The 21,619-nt window shown below is 40.2% G+C and overlaps 1 protein-coding gene across 8 annotated transcripts in view; it reads left to right on the forward strand.

Moving 5' to 3' along the window:
* Positions 1 to 21,619, forward strand: part of SMARCA4 (SWI/SNF related, matrix associated, actin dependent regulator of chromatin, subfamily a, member 4) — a 115,374-nt gene that overhangs the window by 30,721 nt on the left and 63,034 nt on the right. For all 8 annotated transcript variants that reach the window (XM_044443644.1, XM_044443643.1, XM_044443646.1 and 5 more), the window contains exons 13-19: positions 9,005 to 9,135; positions 10,238 to 10,295; positions 12,799 to 12,917; positions 14,080 to 14,230; positions 14,389 to 14,552; positions 17,948 to 18,014; positions 20,049 to 20,159. In XM_044443644.1, the coding sequence (XP_044299579.1) occupies positions 9,005 to 9,135; positions 10,238 to 10,295; positions 12,799 to 12,917; positions 14,080 to 14,230; positions 14,389 to 14,552; positions 17,948 to 18,014; positions 20,049 to 20,159 (801 nt within the window). The remainder of the gene's footprint in view (positions 1 to 9,004; positions 9,136 to 10,237; positions 10,296 to 12,798; positions 12,918 to 14,079; positions 14,231 to 14,388; positions 14,553 to 17,947; positions 18,015 to 20,048; positions 20,160 to 21,619) is intronic.

Consider the following 21,619-nt stretch of genomic DNA (forward strand, 5'->3'; position numbering starts at 1 on the left):
GCACATTTCTTTGTAATATGAATGTGTAATGCTTACAGCCTCCACTTGGGGGCAAATGGTCGGTCTTCAGTAGACTGAGGACATGGCGGGCACTTGCCTTCTTATACTATGGGGGTGGAGGGGTGTGGGGTTCCCGCCAAAACCGTTAAGCGTTTGAATCTTCCCGGCTACAGGTACTGCGCAGGCGCAGCACCCATATGTGTGAATGCACAGATGGCCATTCGAAGAACAACAGGTAAGCAACCTGCCTTTCTCAATTCATTTCCTGCTTTAGCCTTCCTGATGCAATTCCTTGCTATTTGTTTATATTCTTCTTTTGTTGCCTGGCCCTTTTTCCACTTCCTATACATGTTATTTTTTTCTTTCAGTCTGTCATTTAACCTTTTGTGGAGCCATGTGGGCTTCCTCTGCTGCCTTCTACACATTTTCTGGATGGAATTGTTCATAGTTGTGCTTCAAGAATTTTCTTTTTCAAGATTCCCCATCCCTCTTGGACACCTTTCCCCTTAAGGGTGTGTTGTCATGGCACTTTGCTTATCATTTTTCTGAGTTTGTTAAGGTTGGCTTTCTTGGAGTCCAGGTTGCTTCTTTGGCTCCAGTTACCCTTTGTCTCCTTCATAATTGAGAATTCAAGTATTACATAGTCACTTTTCCCCAGAGTTCCCATGGTTGTTATTTTGTGCACCAGGCCATCCCTGTTAGCTAGTATTAAATCGAGGATAGCTGATCTTCTCGTACCTTCCTCTACTTTCTGCTGGAGAAAGTTGTTGGCAACACATGTCAGGAATCTCTTGGAGGGGCCATGCTTGGCAGAATTTGTCTCCCAGCATATATCAGGGAAATTGAAGTCCCCCATAATGAGTACATCATTCTTCTTGGAAATGCTGGCAAGTTGCTTTTCGAAGGTTGCATCCTTGTCCTCTTTTTCACTGGGCAAATGATAATATATGCCAACAACTATGTTGTTCTTATTTTTTGATCCATTTAAATTTAGCCAGATGTTTTCAATGGGGCTACTAAGTCCCTCTTCTTGAATTTCTGTGCAGATATATGTGTCTCTCACATATAGTGCAATTCCACCTCCCTTTTTGTCCTTTCTATTTTTCTTGAACAGGTTGTATCCATCAAATGTAGAGTTCCAGTCATATGAGTCATCCCACCAAGTTTCAGTTATTCCTGTAAGATTGTAATAGCCCTTATGTAGTATGAGCTCAAGTTTGTGTTGTTTGTTTCCCATACTCTGGGCATTGATGTAGAGACATTGAAGTTCATTCTTGCTGTGCTCTGCTTTTCTTTCTACATTTTTTGGGAGACCGGTGTTGGGCCCTGCTTGAGGTTTTTTTCTCTGTTGAAATATAGAAGTCTTTGCCAGGTGGTCTTTGCCGAGATCCATGCCTTCAGCCATCACCACTGTACCATCTGTGGCCCTATCTATGGACCCATCGTTGCCTCCAACTCCAGGACAGTCCGCAAAACTCAAGAAAATAAAAGAGTTGGCCAAGAGGGCCAGAGTGGTGACACCAGCAGAAACCTTGGTTGCTAAGCCTAAGCAGTGCCAGATAGACTCTCAGCTGGTAACAACCACCTCAGAAAGGTTGGAATCCATTTAGGCTTTGCTGCAGAAGGGGAAATCTGAGACACTCCATCTTCACATCTCTCTCCATTTGCCATGGTTTTCAGGGTGCCAACTGTACCATTTCTTGCGTGATGTCCACCAGAGCTGCTTGGTACCAATGCATGCAGTCATTGTTCTAGTGTGGCTGGTGGTATTCCTGGTGGTGATTACTTCTGCTTGTTGCTCCACTAAGCTCTGTGCCCTATGGATAGATCCTCCATACCTTGCCTTTTATTCAGACAAGATAGTGTTGTGCCTGGATCCTTCTTTCTTTATATCTTTTCTTTGAACCATGACTTGCATGCCCATATGTGTGAGTGCATAGACCACTCAAAAAAGAACAATTATGAATAAGCAATCTGGCTCTTCATTATTTTTTCCAGGAATCCCACTGCAGAATATTGTTCAGCATCAGCCTCTTTGTGCTTAGTATTTTTTTGTTTGTTTCCAACCCTTTCATGATATGTTTTAACCAAATGTAAACATCATGTTTCATTATAAGGAAAATTTAACAAACTAGCCAAAACCCTAAAATAACAAGTAATCCCTCCAATAGCCTTTAGGGTTTTGGCATCACTGTAAGTCACATGCCTGTCCACCATAGTTTGAATATTCAGAATAGCACACACCACAACTCACCATGGTTTGAAGCCCTATTCATGATGATCCACCATACTTATCCATTTTTATTAGAAAACAGCTCAGCAAAGCAAAATAAGCCTCTTCTTCACCCCACCCCAAAGCTAGAAATGGAATTTGTTATTTAAAAACATAAACAATAGCATGCATCAGGTAATGTAACTGTTCTGCCCTCCACCATCCTGGCAAATAAAAATCCAGTACTGAACATTTCATACTCAATTCTGGCCTGCTTCTGCCAAGCTGAGTCCTTATTGTGGTATTTGTTTGAAAAGCATGTACTGCATTCCCCTTTCCTCTTCTACTGTTTTCCAGTGACTATAAAAAATAGAAAATTAACTGGAAGAAATAAATTAATTCTACTGTTCCTGCTGCTGTTTCAGGTTATGAGACAAGCAGAAGAAGCTCTACTCCTCACTTGTCCCCCCCCCTCCAGTTTGGCTTGTTGTTGCTCACGTCAGCATGCAAATAACTGGCTGTTACTATACTGTACTGGTCTCTGGTCCTCACTTTTATGCAGTTTTAAAAAATTGATTTGTGTTTTCTCTTTGGAGAACATGGTCATATGTGATCTAATCCACTGTGTCCTCAGCATCCTCTGCACCATGCATAGGAAAGTTCTATTGGAGGGCAGCTCCTCCTCAGCTTGTAGAAGCAGTTTGTACTTCCTCATAAATGATACTCAAACAAAGTTTTTGGTGGCAGCTCACTGCCATCCATTACTCACTTCTTTCACCATTTTTGCCAAATAATTATGTTTTAGTGAGAGGAACCTCCCTCAGGATGGTGGTACAGTTTTTGCAGACATGTGGAAATGTCACAGAAATTTGCTTGCATTCTTTAAAAATATTTTACATGTCAAAATTAACCAGATAAACAGCAACAAACAACATTTAACAGCAAACATTAAATATATACTACAGGATAAATTGGTATCACATACTACTTAATCAGGTTTACCTTTTCTAGTCTGTCAAAATCAACACATCTGTTGAATGGTGCAATCTTAGCAAGTCAGATTTTTAAGCATCTTATTTATTTATCTCTGGAAGAAAAATTTCAATGAAGGTTTTTGTTTCTTGATCTGCAAATGCTAACCTACCAATTCTGCTAGTGGGAGCTCAGTAGTGTGGGTGAAGGCAGTTCACTGAACCTGTGTTAGGGGATAACAGAAACCAGAGGGCGTGTTCAGATTGGAAGGCATGGACTCAAACTGTGCAGTCATTGGATTCAGTTAGTATGTTCAAATACCTGGAGCAGGATTTTTGCAAATACTCTGTTTCAGTGTTCATACAAGAACAATTTGAAATTGAGAAAGTTGTAAAATGTAGGTATATCTGGTGTCTTAACTTTTAAAGGGCTTTGACTATAATAAAAAGCCCTAAACTTATACTTTAAAAGGAATAAAACTACAGAAGTGCTTAGCAATAAATTAAATATAGAAATATTGGGTGAGTGTAAAATAACAACACTAAAGACTCCAAAAATATTTAAAAGTATTACACAACACAGAAAATTTAATCAGCCATGATCTTCTCCTCTCTACCAGTCAGTCAGAGAGGAGTACATTTAAGCAGCAACCAGGGAGGATAAAAACAATGATCTTTTTTTAAAAAATAGATATTTTATTTAAATTGGATTTTTTAAAATAACATGGCTTTTGAGGAAAAATCAATCTAAGGATAGTTTCCTGTTTAAGATATAGTCCAAAGGTTATTCACCATGAAATTAGGATTAGTTTTTAATTATGTAGCATGAGGCTGTATATTCATTCAATGTTTAATTTTTTTGCAAAATGAATTCAGTTAATCCATTCATAATGTAATCTTACAGAAACATGCTCTTCCAGAGGTTTCTGTAAGATTATTGGGCAATTTTTCTGTATAGAAGATATTATCACAGGTGCTTGGTTTTACAGTGCTCAAAACTGTGATTTTGTGTCTGCAGAGATCGCATGTCTCTTCTTCACAGCAAAAATGCTATAAAATAAACATACTGAGTTGAGAAAAAGACCTTAATCCCATTGTTCCTTTACAAATCTCTGTACAGTATCAAACCCTTATCATTTACGTGTTGAGTTTCAAAAAGTTCAATGAATAGGAGATGGTTGGGAATGGAATAGATATGTGCAAGAAGCTAAGTATGAGGAGGGAGGGGCAAGCAGTAAAAATGAAAGTGAAATCTTTTGAGCAGAATACTCCACAAGTCTTTGAATCTTTTTGTGTATAGCCTGAGTTTTCTCATATTACTCTTTTCCTGAAGGAGAAAACCTATAAAGGCAGCAGAAAGTAAAAGAGACCCAATATATAAGTTTTATTCAAAATAACCCTAAAACAAAGGAAAACTTAAAACAACATCAATCATCAGAAACATCGGACCTGCTGGGTCAGCCCCCACATTTTTTTCTATTTATGATAACTTAAAAACTTACTTAAATCTATACGAAGTCCCATTTCTCTATCCAATAATAAAAAGAGTCCCAAGTTTGATAGAAATCAGTATCTTCTTTCTCCTTCAATGACAGTCTATCCATTTCTGCACAGTCCAAGATCTTTTTTAGGATCAGTTCATCGGTGGGCGGTTCTTCACTTTTCCAGTGTTGAGCAAATGCAATCCTCGCCGCAGTAATTACATGTAAAATCAAGTACATTTCTTGTTTACTAATATCAACAGGTATAATGCCTAATAAGAAAACTTCAGGTTTAAAAGCTAAGGATTTTTGTAACATTTCCTCAAGCCATTTATGTATTTTAATCCAATACTTTTTCACATTATCACAAGTCCACCACATATGATAGAAAGTACCCAATTTATGTTTACATTTCCAACATCCATTTGTCATATTTGGAAACATCTTAGCTAATCTATTTGGTGACAGATACCATCTATAGAACATTTTATACAGGTTTTCTTTATGTGAAGTTGCTAATGTTACCTTAATATTTCTCTCCCACAGCTTTTGCCATTTTTCTAATTCAATATTATATCCAAAGTTTTGTGCCCACGTTAGCATAGTTTCCTTAACCTCTTCATCGTCCATTCTCCTATCTAGTAAGAAATTATATAGTCTTTTAATCATTTTCTCATCTGATTTAAGCATCACCTGGTCAAATGCTGTTAAATCTTTATAAAAGCCCCACATTCTATAGTCTTTAGCATATCTCGATTGTATCTGCACGTTATGCCACCAAGAAATATTAGATCCTTGTTCTTACATTTCTTGATTCAGTTTCAATCCTCCATCATTATCCAAAATGTCATCATATCTCATGATCCCTTCAAAGTTCAATGCATTTGGATATACAAGAACTTCCATAGGTGAAAGCCATCTTGGTAATTTATTATACAATTTTGTCTTTAACTTTTCCCGCACCAACATTAATGATTTCCTAATATAGTGACTTAAAAAAAGCCATGTACCTTAGCCTTTTCATACCACATATAAGCATGCCAAGCCATTTGCAAATCATGCCCTTCAAGATACAAGATACTCTTGTTTCTTAAAGTTATCCATTCTTTTAGCCACATTGAAACAGAAGCTTGATAATACAGCATCCAGTCAGGGAGACCAAAGCCCCCATTCTCTTTAGCCTCCTGAAGTTTTTTTAGTTTAATCCTTGGTTTCTTCTTTCTCCATATAATCTCAAAATGTGAAAATTTAAATCATCAAAACTTTTTCTATCAATTTTTATGGGAATCATTTGGAATAGAAACAAAAGCTTTGGTAATATATTCATTTTAGCTAGTGCTATTCTTCCCAGCAAGGATAATTGCAAATTAGCCCATTTTTCCAAATCACACTTAACATCTTTAAATAGTTTATCATAATTGCCTTCTTTCAGAGTGGTACACTTAGCTGTAAGATGAATTCCCAAATATTTAACCTTTTTAACAATCTGAAAGTCTACTTGTTCCACCAGAGTTTTTCTCTGCTCCTGCATGAGATTTTTACTAACAGTTTCGTCTTTTCTCTATTTCTTTTCATCCCAGTAACCTCACCATACTCTTCAATCCTTTGTAAGAGTTTAGGCTTTGTTACTAAACTAGATCATCTGCAAATGCTTGCAGTTTATAGCTTTCATCTCTGGTTCTAGTACCTTTAATGTCCGTATTGTCCCTGATATTTCTGTTTAACACTTCTAAGATCAATATAAACAACAGTGGTGATAGTGGGCATCCTTGTCTTGTACCCTTTTGTATATCTATAATATTTGTAAATTTTCCATTGATTATAATCCTAGCAGGCTGCTTTTGATAGATGCTTGATATTGCATTAATGAACTTTTAATCAAACTCCATTTGAACTAGCTGTTTCTTCATAAATTGCCAATTAACATTGTCAAAAGCCTTCTGTGCATCCATGAATAATAGTGACATTGGTTTTTCCATATGTATCTCATCAATTTGGGAATATTTTAATGAAGCTCCTCTACCTACAGGTAAGGCAGGCATGTGTGCAGCTTACATAGAAAACCATGATTTAAATCTAGTCTTACAGGTTAGTGATTTAAATTGTGATTTAAATCAGTTTAATTTAAATCAAATCCACCCTGGCAGCAACTGTGATGAGCTTGTGCAGCTACTAGCATTATGGGGCAAGCATAATGTTACAGAGGAAATGTAGAGAGAAAAGATGGTTGGCTGAGGAGATTATACTGTTTAAAAGGGTTCTAGCATTTTCCATATGATCTGTTATTTCTGCAACTTCTTGGGAGTGTCCATTGCAATTTTTAGCCTGAAAAAAGTTAGCTCTGCTGGATGAAATCCACATTTTGCACATATGAACAATGAATGAGCTGCAGAAATCTGCCAGTGAAACTTCTCTGTGATACGCATGGCTTTAAACCTGATCATCTGCTTACTGCATGCAGTCACACTGCTGTTAAAGGCCCCTTGCTGAAAAGATGGCAACTCTAGGGAGAATTCCTTTCAATAAGATTCTTTCATTGCTATAGGGTAATACAACTACATTATTCTAACAGCATCAGAAACTTGCATATTGTTTGCCACACTCTTATGTACTACTTTGTAATTTGCTGTACATGTAAGCTCTCCTAAATAACTGAAATGGTGGCTCGTGTACCTTATATGCAAATAGAAGTCCAATCCTACAGATGTCTGCTTTGAAGTAGAATATTGCATTGAGTAGGATTTCCTCTCAAGTAAATGTAGGTAGGACTGTAGCTTTAGGCTGTAATCTTAGTTGAAAGTAAGTCCCATTGAGCTTAATGGGACTTACTTCTGAGTAGGCATAGGATTGCATTGTTAATGCATATTACTTTCAGTAACAGTTTTAAAAACAGCAGTTCACAATATTGATGCTTCCCCTTAATGGCTTTGACTTTAGTATTTTGTACTGATCCAAACTGGTTAGAATTTGCCATGGAAGACAAGATGGTTGTCTTCTTCCCCCACATCTCCCATAACATCCTGATACAAATCTTATGAAGTGTGGTACTAGTGGCTTGTGGATGCCTATTGGTGTTGGTGGGTGGAGGGTTTGTTCCCAGAGGTCACGCTATCCTTAGACAAATGAACTTTAAGACCATGAGTGTAAAATTATGTGTATGTGGACAGAAAGTCCCACAGCCACACAAAATCACACTATTAGACCCATATTCTTTTGTTCAAACAAAAACTCTAATTGCTCAGAAAATCAAATTATTTTAAAATCATGGGTGCAAAATGGGTTGGAGGGGAACCTGCACAGCCATAACAATGGCAGTGTGGTGCAGTTACAGGCACAGACAGCATTCCTGGAAAGCTGAGTGTGTGAGAACAGGATAAAAAGAATGACTGAAATCCACACAGAATTACAGTTTTTGGAACACAACAGCAAGTTCTGAGAGCATCCAGAGTCCATTTTTTAAATGTGCAAGCATCCTCACCACTGGCCCTCTCCAGACATTCTCAAAAGTAATGTTGAGGCAGAGCATAATACAACAATCCAGCTTATGCTTGTCTACTCACAAAGAAGAATGTGTTTATTCAGGAGTAAGAACAATAGCAACAAGTTTTGAGAGCATCCAGAAACTACCACTCTTGATTTCTTTCCCAACACAGTAACAGCCTGAAGAAGTCAAAGATATGAAAGAGACAGGCTACCAGATTTGGCTCAAATACCCCTCACAGTACCCTATTTGCACTCATTCCAGTGGGTCCTTTGTGGTAACAGGTGCCAATTTATTCCCATAATTTGCCATGAGGCAGAGTGTTCTCTCCCAACATTTTTAATTGCCTCCTTCCAGACCCTAGAACTCTCAGAAATCCTTGGGCATCTATGCCAAAAGCACATATGTGGTACAGCCAGAAGAGGGAAAGATGATCACTGTCATAATCCTAGTCAGGAAGTTAAAAGTTCAGTAGTGTGCATTTCTTCCATGAGGTAATTTTGTTTGAATAAGGGTCTTTAAACATTCTAAAATGAGAGGAGTTGAATTTAGATGGGTGCTGTCCTTGTATCCCTTTGGGTGGGCCAAGAATAGTTAAACCAAGGTTACCAAGTGGTTGAGCAGAGATTTGAATGTGGGTCTCTTCAGTGTATATATATGTGTGTGTGTACAATTAAGCAGTGTATGATTTTTTGGTAAATAATTCTGAACCAGTGTCATTACTGGTTCCCCACATCCTCCTAGACTCACTTTTTTCTCTTTAACTGTACAGTAGAATCAAATTATTGGTGCAGGAACACATTAGAAGATACTTTCTTTATGCAAATGTGAAAATACATTTTAAGTTGTACTTTTTCAGCCTTTAGATGAAACCAGCCAAATGAGTGACCTCCCTGTGAAAGTGATTCATGTAGAGAGTGGGAAAATTCTTACTGGCACAGATGCACCAAAGGCAGGACAACTGGATACCTGGTTAGAAATGAATCCTGGGTAAGCTGCTACCAGATTTCTTACACTACTTAACTCTGAAAATTGAGCTGTAAATGCATCCTTTTGTGTGTTTCATATGTCATATTAATCTTGTAGTCTGCTATCCTTGAATTTTGAAGAATTGTAATATTGATATTGTTATATTGATAAGGTTCCAGAAAGGTCAAAACAGTGAGGGTGATAGCATGTCAGGATGTTTCATAGTCTTGGCAGCTCTTCACTTTAGTGTTTTAATGTGCTTAGTGATCATCAAAAACAGCCAGCTTCCGGCTTTGTCCATTTTAGATGGCTTTAAAGGGGATTAGAATAATTCAGGAGGGATAGGTTTAATAACACTTATTAGCCTTGGGGCTAAATGGAACTTCCAGAAAAAGAGGCAATAAGTCTCTGAACACCAGTTGCTTGGAAGTGCATAAAAAATGCTTTCCCGTGGCTTCTGATTGACCACTGCTAGGAACAGGATACAGGGCTAGAAAAACTCTTGGACCACTCTTCTTTGAATGTGTTTTTACTCGCTTCCATGAAGCAAGCTTTCATTTGGAAGGAGAGTACTTCATCACATGCTTCGAAATGCTTCTGGGGAAGTGCACTTTGTGTGTGTGTGTGTGTCTTTCCATTTCCCCTCTCTGCAAAATGCTACATCTTCAGAAATCCCAAAGTGTACTTTCTTCCCTTTGGGAACAAAAATGGATTTGCTATATATATCCATTGTGGTTGTCTATAAGAGATCCATCAATCACATTTTGTTCTGGGCATATTAGAGATTATCTCTTGTGTATACAGGGCTCTAAGGAGAAAATGCTTTTTGTGAATGTCTTGTTTTCTCTGTTTCAAGCTCTTCTTACCCAGTTGATATAATACAGCCCTTATGTAGACTTTACACCTGTTAGGTTCACCTGACATGTATTCTAGAAACCCCCCTTTTCTGGAAGCTGAGATGCTCTCCCTTCATCTCTATCTCAACTTCTCCAGTGATTTCACAAAGAACAATCATGGTCAGATTGACTTCCTGTGATTCAGTATAAAGAATGTGTCAATTTTTCCTATATGATACAATTTGCTGTGTTACTACTATGAAGAATTTTAATATCTATTTAAATAGATATGAAGTAGCACCAAGATCTGACAGTGAAGAAAGTGGATCAGAGGAAGAGGAAGAGGTAAGAAGAAATGGTTTGGCTTCCAAATAGTTTTTTAGAATCTATTTCTTTAGCATGGAACCAGAATCTGACATAAAGAATTTGTTTGTTTATTTAGGATTTTTCTAGGCTGTCCAGTCACTTCCATCTGTGGACAGCTCACAACAATCTATAAATACAATAATAAACAATAACATCTCTATCCTAAACAATAATAAATTAGATATCCCACAACTGAAATATATAAAATTAATAAAATAAGTTAAATTTAATTAATTAATTGAAGATTAAATTTTTTATCATTAAAATATTGGTTAAATAAAAAGGTCTTGATCTGGCACCAAAAAACATATAAAGACGGTGCCAGGCGGAACTCTCTGAGGAGCGCATTCCATAGCCTGGGTGCCACCACAGAGAAGGCCCTCCTTCGGGTATGTTCTCTCCTAATCTGCTTCAAGGAGGGTTCCCGGAGCAGGGCCTCTGCTGCCGATCTTAGGGGGCAGGAGGGCATATGGGTAAGAAGACGTTCCTTTAGGGATCCTGGTCCCAAACCATTTAGGGCTTTAGAGGTAATAACAAGCACATTGAATTGGGCCTGGACTTCATTGGGAAGCCAACGGAGCTGATAGAGGACCGGAGTAATGTGAGAGTAATGACTGGTCCCCGACACATCCTGGCAGCTCTATTTTGCACCATCTGAAGTATCCAGACTGTCCTCAAGGGCAGCCCCACATAGAGCACATTACAATAGTCCAATCACGAGTTTACCAGTGCATGTGTCACCGTTGCTAGACAGCTCTTGTCTAGGCAGGGATGCAGCTGATGGATCAGCCAAAGCTGAAGGAAAGCACTCCTTGCCACCGCCGTCACCTGGGCTTCCAGGGACAGTTCTGGGTGGAGGAGCACTCCCAAGCTGCAGACCCTGTCCTTTAGAGGGAGTGCAACCCCGTCCAGGACAGGGCCAAAGTCACCTACCTGGATACCCAAGTCACCCACCAACAGAACCTCCGTCTTATCTGGATTGAGTCTCAGTTTGTTGGCCCTCATCCAGCCCATTACCTCAGCCAGGCACCAGTTCAGGACAGCCACTGCCTCACCTGGATTAATTGAAAAACAGAGGTAGAGTTGGGTGTCATCAGCATACTGGTGACTCCGCAGCCCAAACCTCCCAAAGAATGTCATCCTTTGCCTGAAAAGAAGCTGAACATGTGCAATGTTGACGTTTCTGTTCTTATTTCTTTTTTCAAGCAGGGCTTTCTTACTTGCACAGAAAACAGAACTTGTGCAGTGATATGGCTGCATTTGGCTTAAATAACATTTAAATCAGGCCAGTAGACTAAGCTGCCTCTTCACAGCTCCACCATGTAAAGCTTCTGTCTGTGTGGTTAGGATAGATTGATGGATTATGTGATGTGAATGCTCAGTCTTGGTAAATTTGCTATATTAACCATGCAGTCTGACCAACTGTGTTGGTGGAAGCTGTATATCCCACTGGAGAGGTATGTAAACCGTCACTTGGGGAAAACATGTAAAGCAGACCTCATAGCAAAAAATATGCACTGAATGTCCTTATTAAGTTGTGCTGACATTAACATTGTGTGCAACTATAAATTTACTGATTGCTTGAAGCAAGGAGATCAAAAGCTTATTGTTGAAACATACATTCTTTCCCTTTACCCATTCCTTCAGGATCATAAATTCGTTGTCTCAGTTATTTACTATGTCAGCAGCAGCAGCAATCACAGTTAAGGATAACCAAAACTTCTACTTCCCTAGAACTTGAAACCAGCTTGGAATCCTCCTTACCTCTCTGAAGAACTCACTAAGAGCTCACTGTATTTTCAGACCCTGAGAATCATGTAATTTCCTCCAGATCATTCTGTGACATCATGGCATCTCAGCCAGTGTCTGTCTTTTCAGCCTCTCTTCTGTCTTCTTTGAACCATCTCCATTAGGCTCCATGACCATGACGTTCAGATTCATACCCAATACCATCTCTAATCTTTACACTTTTATGACATAACAGCAGGCCAGGCAAGTGAAAGAATATCCATCTTTCATTTGTCCTTTTCTTCTGAGTTTCTGCAAATATTAGTATGTTTTGGTGAGCTTAATTATAGTCTGTTCTTTTATGGGTTATTCATTTAACCTGCTCTTCAGCTGAAAAGGTCCTTAGAGCAGTTCCACAAGATCAGTAACACCACAATCCTTGCCTGCAGGATTACTGACCAAAACATGTGACATAAAAGGAAAAAGAGGTAGTGAGGAAGGGGGAGAAATTTGACCTCAGGCAACAGTTCTTTTTGTTGCAAACAAGCAACTTCAGTGGAAATAGTTGAAGGGGAAGAGTTGCTTAATGGAGCTGTCAGAGCCAACCAAGAGGCACTGCAGTCCCATTTTTCCATCTGCTGCAACTCAATGACAACTGAGGAGGTACCTGATTCAGTAAAATAGCCTTGCAAGTCCCAAGACATTTAAGCTGCTCATGTTCAGTTGAGTCTGAGAGTCTCTTAATTTCTGGCAGGAGGAGGAAGAGGAACAACCACAGCCTTCCCAGTCTGCATTACCTGTGGAAGAGAAGAAAAAGATTCCCGATCCAGACAGTGATGATGTTTCAGAAGTGGATGCAAGGCATATTATTGAGTAAGGCTCCCCTTTTCCTTCAGTGTCGTTGTCTCCATGAGTAGTTATCTTTCAGGTTTCCCTTTAAAGTTAAGGTAAGTGAGTATGCAGGGTGAGTGGATATGGCGTTCTCCCCTCAAATAGGAGAGGGTCATTAGCACTAGAAAGGGCCCGTCCTCTGCATCTGGAAAAGCAGCCTCTCGACTTGGAACTGAAAGAGAAGGGGCCTGTCCCATTTCTCCCCAGCCCTTATCTTCACAACAGGAAGCAGAACAAAACCTGTCTTTGGGAAACTGCCAAAATGTGTGAACACACACACACACTCACTCACTCACACACACATACACACAAATATTGGTGCTGGGACAGAAAAGAGAGACAAGATGCTTGCTTAATAGACAGGAGCTGAGATTGCCCCCTTCTCTTAGTACTCTGTTTTGCCCAATCTCCTCTATGACCCATTCTTTAAAATAACAATAGTTGAAGCTTCCTAGCCACTTTAGAGTAATATCAGTGGCACACCTCTGGGGGCTGGTGTGCAATTCATGGCTCTTCCTGGTAAGAGGAGGGTTCTGATGAAGGCTCTGGTAGGATGCTGATGGGTGACATCCAATCCCTGACTTCACTGTCACTCAGACGCTCCATGCTTTATTGCTGCAGGATAGGAAACATAAAGCCCTGGGTAGATCACTTAGGAGACAGATGAATTCTAGATCCCTCGAAACATTGCAGAGAAGGGAACCAAATGCTTAAAACAGATGTGGTTGTATAGGTGGGAGGAGCTGAGAGGGTGTTACGGTGCTAAGAGAGGTTTTATACCCTGGCTCCATACAACTTTCCTATTTAAATTAAGCTTTCTCCACCCATGTTCATGTTAATCCCACCTAAAAATAGGCATCAAGTAAGGAAATGATCCAGAATTCTGAAAATTTTGGGGTAGGGCTCATTCTTTATACTATATGCATTTTGGAACATACAGAGCCAAACCCTGAACAGGTAAGGTTTATTTATAAATTGTATTGTGGCATTTCATTTGCAGCACAGGAGCCTTCGTAGTTTTGCCCTGTTAAATTTATTTTAGGTATACTAATATAAAAAGGGTTTTGCCAATGATCTCATTTTAAACTTGCTGCCTTCGTTTGCTCTGTTTATTTCCCTCATCCTTTTAAAATCCTTTCTCTAGGAATGCAAAGCAAGATGTTGATGATGAATATGGAGTGTCTCAAGCCCTGGCAAGGGGGTTGCAGTCTTACTATGCTGTGGCTCATGCAGTCACTGAAAGGGTGGACAAGCAGTCCTCACTCATGGTGAATGGTGTCCTCAAACAGTATCAGGTATGAAGCGGGTAGCAAGGTCCTGCACCAGGGGTAAATGTACAAGTCCTATGCTTTCAGCTGCTCTGGGGAAAATACAGAACATAAGGCAAGTGTTGATGTTATTTTCTCTCCATATGCTCAGTAATGTGTGCACATGTCTTTTTCTTTTCCCATAGATTAAAGGTTTAGAGTGGCTAGTATCTTTATATAATAATAATCTAAATGGCATCCTGGCAGATGAAATGGGCTTGGGCAAGACGATCCAGACCATTGCTTTAATTACATACCTCATGGAACACAAACGTATCAATGGACCCTTTCTCATTATAGTACCTCTGTCGTAAGTATTCTTGTTAGATTCATTTGGAACTTAAAGATGATAAAATTCCACAGTTTTTCTATATTTCTTATACTGTGTTTATTATATGGTTCTCTGTGTTTGACTCCTATCATTACCACATCCTGGCAAGCATGATATGATCTTGTAGGCCAACATCAGCAGTGTATGGGGGTATAATAGCTGTCCTAAGGGGAGCATTAAAGAAGAAAACATCTATATTTAGCAAGTTTTGACTAACAGGGTGTACTAATACGAAGACAGCAGATTAGCTTCAGTTAGACCTGCCAGATCTTTGTTTGTACTAACTGTAGTTTAGAATCCAAAGTGTGATTTTTGTACCAGACATAAGTGCCAACCATGACCTAATACTGCATGTGTATTTTTCATGCATCTCCACTGAAAGTTCCATATCACTCCACCTCACTCTGCTTTTGTCAAAATGATATCATCCAAGCTGCCTTCCTACTGTTGGTCAACAGTCTCAAGGATTGCGATCTCAAGTGCACCTGAGGCTATGCTTGCTCAGAAACCTGTTGGGTGTTCCTGCTTCCTTTGGTGTTCTGCTGAGAAGTATTCCCTTTTACTTATCACTCCATGTTATTCTTGCTCCAAAAATATGTTTGACGCTTCCTCTGTTAGAAATATCTCTCCCTCACCTCTCTGTTCACCTGTTCTCGTATCTGGAAACTTCTCACATCTGAGTTGTATAGGAAAACAGAACAGGCAATGTACAGGGAGATCAGAACTGTGAGTGGACTGAAGCCCGGTTGAGAACATGTTACATAAACAGCCAACAAAAGCAAGCTACTTTTGTTTTCTGCCAACTTTGGACTCTCCATCTATGTAGTACAACAGTGTCAGTACAACAGAGGTGGAGCAGTGCCCAAAATGGAGGTTTGTCAATTCAGATTTCTGTTAAGCCATACTTTCTGGACATTTTGGCACATCTGGTTCAAACTATTGTTCTACTTTTTGGTTTGCCTGCTGATTGCAAGCTTTAACTTGGCTGCTTATTTATTCATATCATTTCTATGCCGTCCTTTACAACAACATCTCAGGACAGCTTACAGTGTTAAAACCAATAATTAGTAAAAGCAATCAATAAAACAATACAATAAAATAGTACATAACCAATAAAATAAATCAAGGCAACTGTTAAACTACTAAAATGACGTTTAAATAAAAAGGTTTTAACCTGGCGCTGAAAAGAATATAGGCTCAGCGCCAGGCAAACCTCTCTGGGAAGCGCATTCTACAATCTGGACGCCACCACAGAGAAGGCCCTACTCCGAGTAAATGCACTTTTTACCTCCTTCAGGGAGGGTTCCTGGAGCAGGGCCTCTGGCAGATCTTAAGGGGTGTGAGGGCCTATAAGGAAGGAGATGTTCCTTCAGGTATCCTGGTCCCAAGCCATTTGGGGCTTTATAGGTCAAAACCAGCACCTTGAACTGGGCCCAGAGTTCAACTAGAAGCCAGTGGAGCTGGCAGAGGACCGGCGTTATATGGGAATAATGGCAGGTCCCAATCAGCAGCCTGACAGCTCTATTTTGTACCAGTTGAAGTATCTGGACTGTTTTCAAGGGCAGCCCCATGCAGAGCATGTTACAGTAATCCAACTGGGAAGCTAACAGAGAATGAATCGCCATTGCTAGGCAGTGCTCATCCAGGTAAGGATGCAGCTGATGGATCAGCCGACGCTGTAGGAAAGCACTCCTTGCTGCCGCTGCCACCTGGGTCTCCAGTGACAGCTCTGGATCAAGGAGCACTCCCAAGCTGTGGACCCTGTCCTTTAGAGGGAGTGCTACCCCGTCCAGGACAAGGTCAAAATCACTTACCTGAAAATCACAAGGTCAAAATCACTTACTGAACCACCCACCAGCAGGACTTTCGTCTTACCTGGATTGAGGCTCAGTTTATTGGCCCTTGGCCAGACACTGGTTCTGGACAGCCACTGCCTCACCTGGATTGGTTGTAAACGAGAGGTAGAGCTGGGTATTGTCAGCGTACTTCAATTTAGACATCAAAGCCACTAGAGTTAAGCTTTGCAAAGCATGGTTTGGCATGATGCCTGAACAGAGCTTGTGGTTCCTCAAAAAGCTGATAAAAGCCAACCTTTAACCTATAACAGTGAAGAAATCCAAAACTATCCAAAATTCCTGCATATTTGAGGCTGAACATGATTAATGTGTTTAGTGACTTTCTCCTTGAAGTACCTGATACCAGTGACTATTTAAGACATGTTACTTAGATCAGTTGAATCCTGTTAAATCTTTTGTTCCTGTGTAACTGACTTGCTTTAAATTATGTGGTCAAAGCAGTTGGAAAATGAAAGCCCTGTGTGTAAACCATTTTGGCTAATGGACAGGATTTTGCTTGCTAGTTGCAAAGTTGCATCCGATCCTTCGCGACCCCATGGACAACACTTCTCTAGGCCTTCCTGTCCTTCACCATTTCCCAGAGTCCACTTAAGCTCACACCAACTGCTTCAGTGACTCCATCTATCCACCTCATCCTCTGCTGTCCCCTTCTTCTTTTGCTGTCAAAATGGGCAGGATAGATATGTAATAATAAACAGTGTACCTAAAATGCTATAAGACACATAATTACCAATTTTCCAAGGCTTTTATTGGTCCATTTTATAGTTGGGACAAACTCTGTTGGAATCCATCCTTTCACATGTTTGCAAGCTTTCTCTTGTTTTTGGCCCAGTCTTCCACAGTGAGCTGAGCCTAAAGGATATCTGTGAACACTCACAGACAACTTCTTGTGCAACCAGCATCCTCAGCATCCTTTCATGTCAGCTGCAGCAGCCCAAAGGGCGCAGAAGAGGGATTGACACAGAAGAAGGATGCTACTGGTGCAGTGGTGGGGAGGTGGGGTGCTTTTCTGGTGAGCCTTAAATGGTGGCTTCTCCTGGTATGCAAGAGGGCACTGATATCAGTCACAGGGTTTCTTCCTTGCAAACAGGCTTAGTATCAGTTGCAACCACTCAAATGGTAGCTGTTCTTGAAGTGCAAGGGGGGAGCTACTTGTGGTGCACTTGGTGTGCAATTTCTGACACAGGGAATCCAAGCGATTCCCATCCCTGGACAGATGCTTCTCATATCCCTAGTCTATTCTTCACAGGAGCCCATTCTTAAACAAGGTTGCATGTCAGGATCAGTTTCAGGATTAGTGAAATTGACCCTATCTCCATCTGCTCAGCTCACCGTCTGATAAACCTTTTGCAAATATGCTTCTGAGATGCATTGTTTCAAAAGACATACATGCAGTTCTTACCGGTTAAGCTGCCAGCTAGCATATTATGGTTGTATGATTTATGTTTTTTTAAAGCAGCTCAGAGTAGAATCTTATTTTTCATAATAAGTGAAAATAACACTGTATTTCTGTTCTAGAACTCTGTCAAATTGGGCATACGAATTTGATAAATGGGCTCCTTCTGTAGTGAAGGTCTCATACAAGGTAAGTATTGTGGTCCAGATCTTCATGTAATCAAAATCTTCGTCAGGATGGGATGTGAAGAGTCTCTGGCCAAAATATATATAAGGGGAGTGATTAGCTTATTAATGTCTAACCTGCTGTTGCCCATAAGTCAGAGCAGGAGTCTGACAAAGTTCTTCCACAAAGCAAAGCTTGTTTTCTAACTTTGCTTATTGATTTTAAATGGGAGAGAAATTACTTCTCAAGAAAATTCTAATTTTCAGTATGTTTTTACAGGTTCTCCAAATTCCCCTTGCTTGTCCACTTTCTTATTGCTAATAATGCAAAGTGCCTCTGGCCACTGTACTTGTGTATTGAAGGGAGTATTGAAGTGCTACATTACCCCTGTGGTCAAATGCTTGGTTTCATGGAAAAATGGTTTCTTTTCCATTTCTCCTCTTTCCTTCCCCTCAGGTTTCCCCCGTCACTAAGCTTTCACATTCCTACTTCTTTGTACTATAACTGGTCTACTCACTTTTCAAGTCCTTTGCCTATGGACTCAGTAACCCAGTTTGAACAACACGTCAAACCATACTGCCTGATAAGCCACAGTGTGTTGTCTTGTTGTGCAAACCCAAACCATTTTCAGTTGCATCACTCGTTTGTGTGCTGCAAGCCTCCTTGGCAAGCACTGGCTTGTTTTAAGGATTATTATACCCATGGGAGATCATTGTGTCATGTGAAGTGAGGCAGCTGATCCTGTTATGGGTACTGCAGTGCAGCAAGCGAGGCTCCTGGAAAAGTGTCAAAACCCCCTTGATGCTGTTGCCAAGCTTGCTTGAGCCACTGACAGCTGCACAGGAGGTACATTACGGCAACTGTCACTGACTTAGTGTTTCCTGACATGATTGGGAACACTTTTGCATCAGCCTTGGGCTTCCTCTCCCTTTTTTTCCTCCAGTTTGACAGCTAGTAACAGGTTTTTCAAAGTGCATAAACAACAAGTTCAAGCGGTTTCACTGGTCCATTACTTTAAAAAACCCCCACACTATTGTGCACACTATTTTGTATATTTTTGTATTTTTTTAAGTCAAGTTTGCCTAAGGAGATGCACACTTTTGCAGATCTGAAATAGGCAACCTCACCTGGGCACTGTTCAAGGAGGTGTCTGCTGTCAAAGTGCAGCAATTGACCTCCATGAGCATTGACTTAGAGTGGCTGCTAAAAGCTCTTTTTTTCATTTTGTTTTCTCAGAGCCATAAGTGATTTTTGGATATGGCTCTACAAAGGTTCCTCTCACTTTTCCACCCCTTCCCAAGACTCCAGGTGCCACCCCATTTTATTTGAGCCACCCTGTTTTATTTATTTCATTCCATTTCTATGCTGCCCCATAACCTGAAGTTTCCCTGGGTGACTTACAAATGCTAAAACATCATAAAACATTGCAAAAAGCAGTCTGAAAAAAAAATGGAGAGGGTAAAAAAGACTGCAGCGCACACTTGTGAGCTTGCAATTGTGGGTGGGAGGGAGACACATGATGGGTCCTGCCATGGAGTCCCCTGGGATAACTATGAGAGGTAAAGAGAGAAGGAACAGGACTACCCGTAACAAGGCTGATCATCTGGGTTGTTTGGAAGCAACCAAGCGGCTATGGTTATTGCCAGAGTGGTTACCATGGTGGACAAACTTGCTGTTTCTTAATTTTCCCAATGCTTCAGCAACTCCCACAAACTTCTGTTTTTAGGGTTTCATCAAAGTTTTGATCTCAGCTTGGTTGAGAAGTTTTCCTTCTTTCATTGGAACTCAGCTGGAAACCACTGTATTGGAATGTTTATAAGCCAGCTCACCCTGTCAACTTCATGTGTGTGAGAAAAATGGAATATATATTAGTGTTCCTTAACCCAGCTGCTCTCCTGGTGCTTTGAGTGACAACCCCCAGGATTCTTGACCACTGGCCATGCTACTTGGGCCTGATGGGCAATAGTCCAAAACTTCCAGAGGGAACCAGATTGGTGAAGGTTAATTTATTTTCCTAAATGTTCTGCTTAGATTTTCTTATATCTACCTTATTTTTAGGGCTCTCCGGCTGCAAGACGGGCGTTTGTACCTCAGCTTCGAAGTGGGAAGTTTAATGTTTTGCTTACTACATATGAATATATCATCAAAGATAAGCACATTCTTGCAAAGGTGAGACTGCCTTGTTTGTAAACTCTCGTATTTATTACTTTATAAAAGTCAATCTTTTAGAAAAAAACACTGCAAGACATCTTACAATATATTCATTTTAACAATATTAAAAACATAATAGAATTAAAGACACAAAATCACAATAAAGTTAAACAGAGTCAGTCAGCAATAACATTAAAACAGAATTTAGCACCTGACTTGCCTTTCTCAAGCTAGTGTTTTTCTCACACTAGCTTGAGAAAAAATCATTATGGTATCCTATAAGCAATTTTGTAATTAGACAGTTCTCTTGAAAAATTAAGCAGTAACATAATATAAGTAATATATATCATATGTAAAAGTAATATAAGTAATATATCATAGAGACATAGATAACTAAAGCATTCACTGAATTTATATGACTGCTGAATAATTTCTCCTGTTTAAATGGTGCTAATGAAATTTCATCTATGTAGCCAAGAATTACTGCCTCTTCTCCCATTCATTGGACTTGTGTCAGTTGTAGTAGCCTTTGTTCTAAACAATTTAATGCTTAATCTGTCTCTGATGAAGAACAGTTAGAAGCTAGTTTTGGACATTTGCCCAGTGTTTGTGTATTGTGCAGCACTTTCATTGCATATCGATTTATTCAAGAGATTAGTTCAGCCAGTGCAAAGGCACATATAATCACAGATTTTTTCAGCCCCCATTTTTTTGTAGCAGGATCCCAGGAGTTGCTTCAAATGTTCTTTTTAAACATGTGTTTATTCACAACTTGGTTGTGAGGGACTTCAGTCTCTATGGCGCTGCTGGTCTGACTGGGGCAGCTCAGGACTTCATGGCTGCCATGACAGCCATGGGGCTGTCTCAACATGTCACTGACCCAACACATGAAAAAGTGTATGCTCTTGGCCTGGTCTTTTTGACAGGACAGGAAGATGGTGATCTGGAAGAGGAGATCCCTTTGTCATGGTCAGATCACTTCCTCATGTTTAAACTTGGGGCCAGTTTTTCCCTCTGTAAGGGTGTGGACCTTATTAAAATGGTCTGCCCCCAGAGTCTTATGGATTCCGATGGATTCCTGAGAGTTCTGGAGGAATTTCCAGTTGATAGAACTGGTACTGCAGTTGATGCCCCGGTTGATTTGTGGAATGAGGAAATGGGCCGGGCAATTGACACGATCTCTCCCAGGCATCCTCTCCCGCCAGGCTGAGCCTGTGTGGCACCTTGGTATATGCCTGAGTTGCAGGCGATGAAACAGGGTAGGAGACTATTAGAGCATAGGTGGAGGAAATCCCATGACAAATCTGAACAAACATGCCTTAGCGCTCATTATTGAGCCTAAGTTGTGGCGGTGAGGGTGGCAAAAAAGGAATTCTTCTCCGCCTCCATTGCATCCTCACAGTGCCATCCAGCAGAGCTCTGTTGGGTGGTGCAGGGTCTATTACACCCTGGGCATAAAAAAGATTTTATCTCACCCT

Source organism: Varanus komodoensis, unplaced genomic scaffold (genome assembly GCF_004798865.1).
Source record: "Varanus komodoensis strain SLA01 unplaced genomic scaffold, ASM479886v1 scaffold42, whole genome shotgun sequence".
In the NCBI taxonomy this organism is placed as follows: Eukaryota; Metazoa; Chordata; class Lepidosauria; order Squamata; family Varanidae; genus Varanus; species Varanus komodoensis.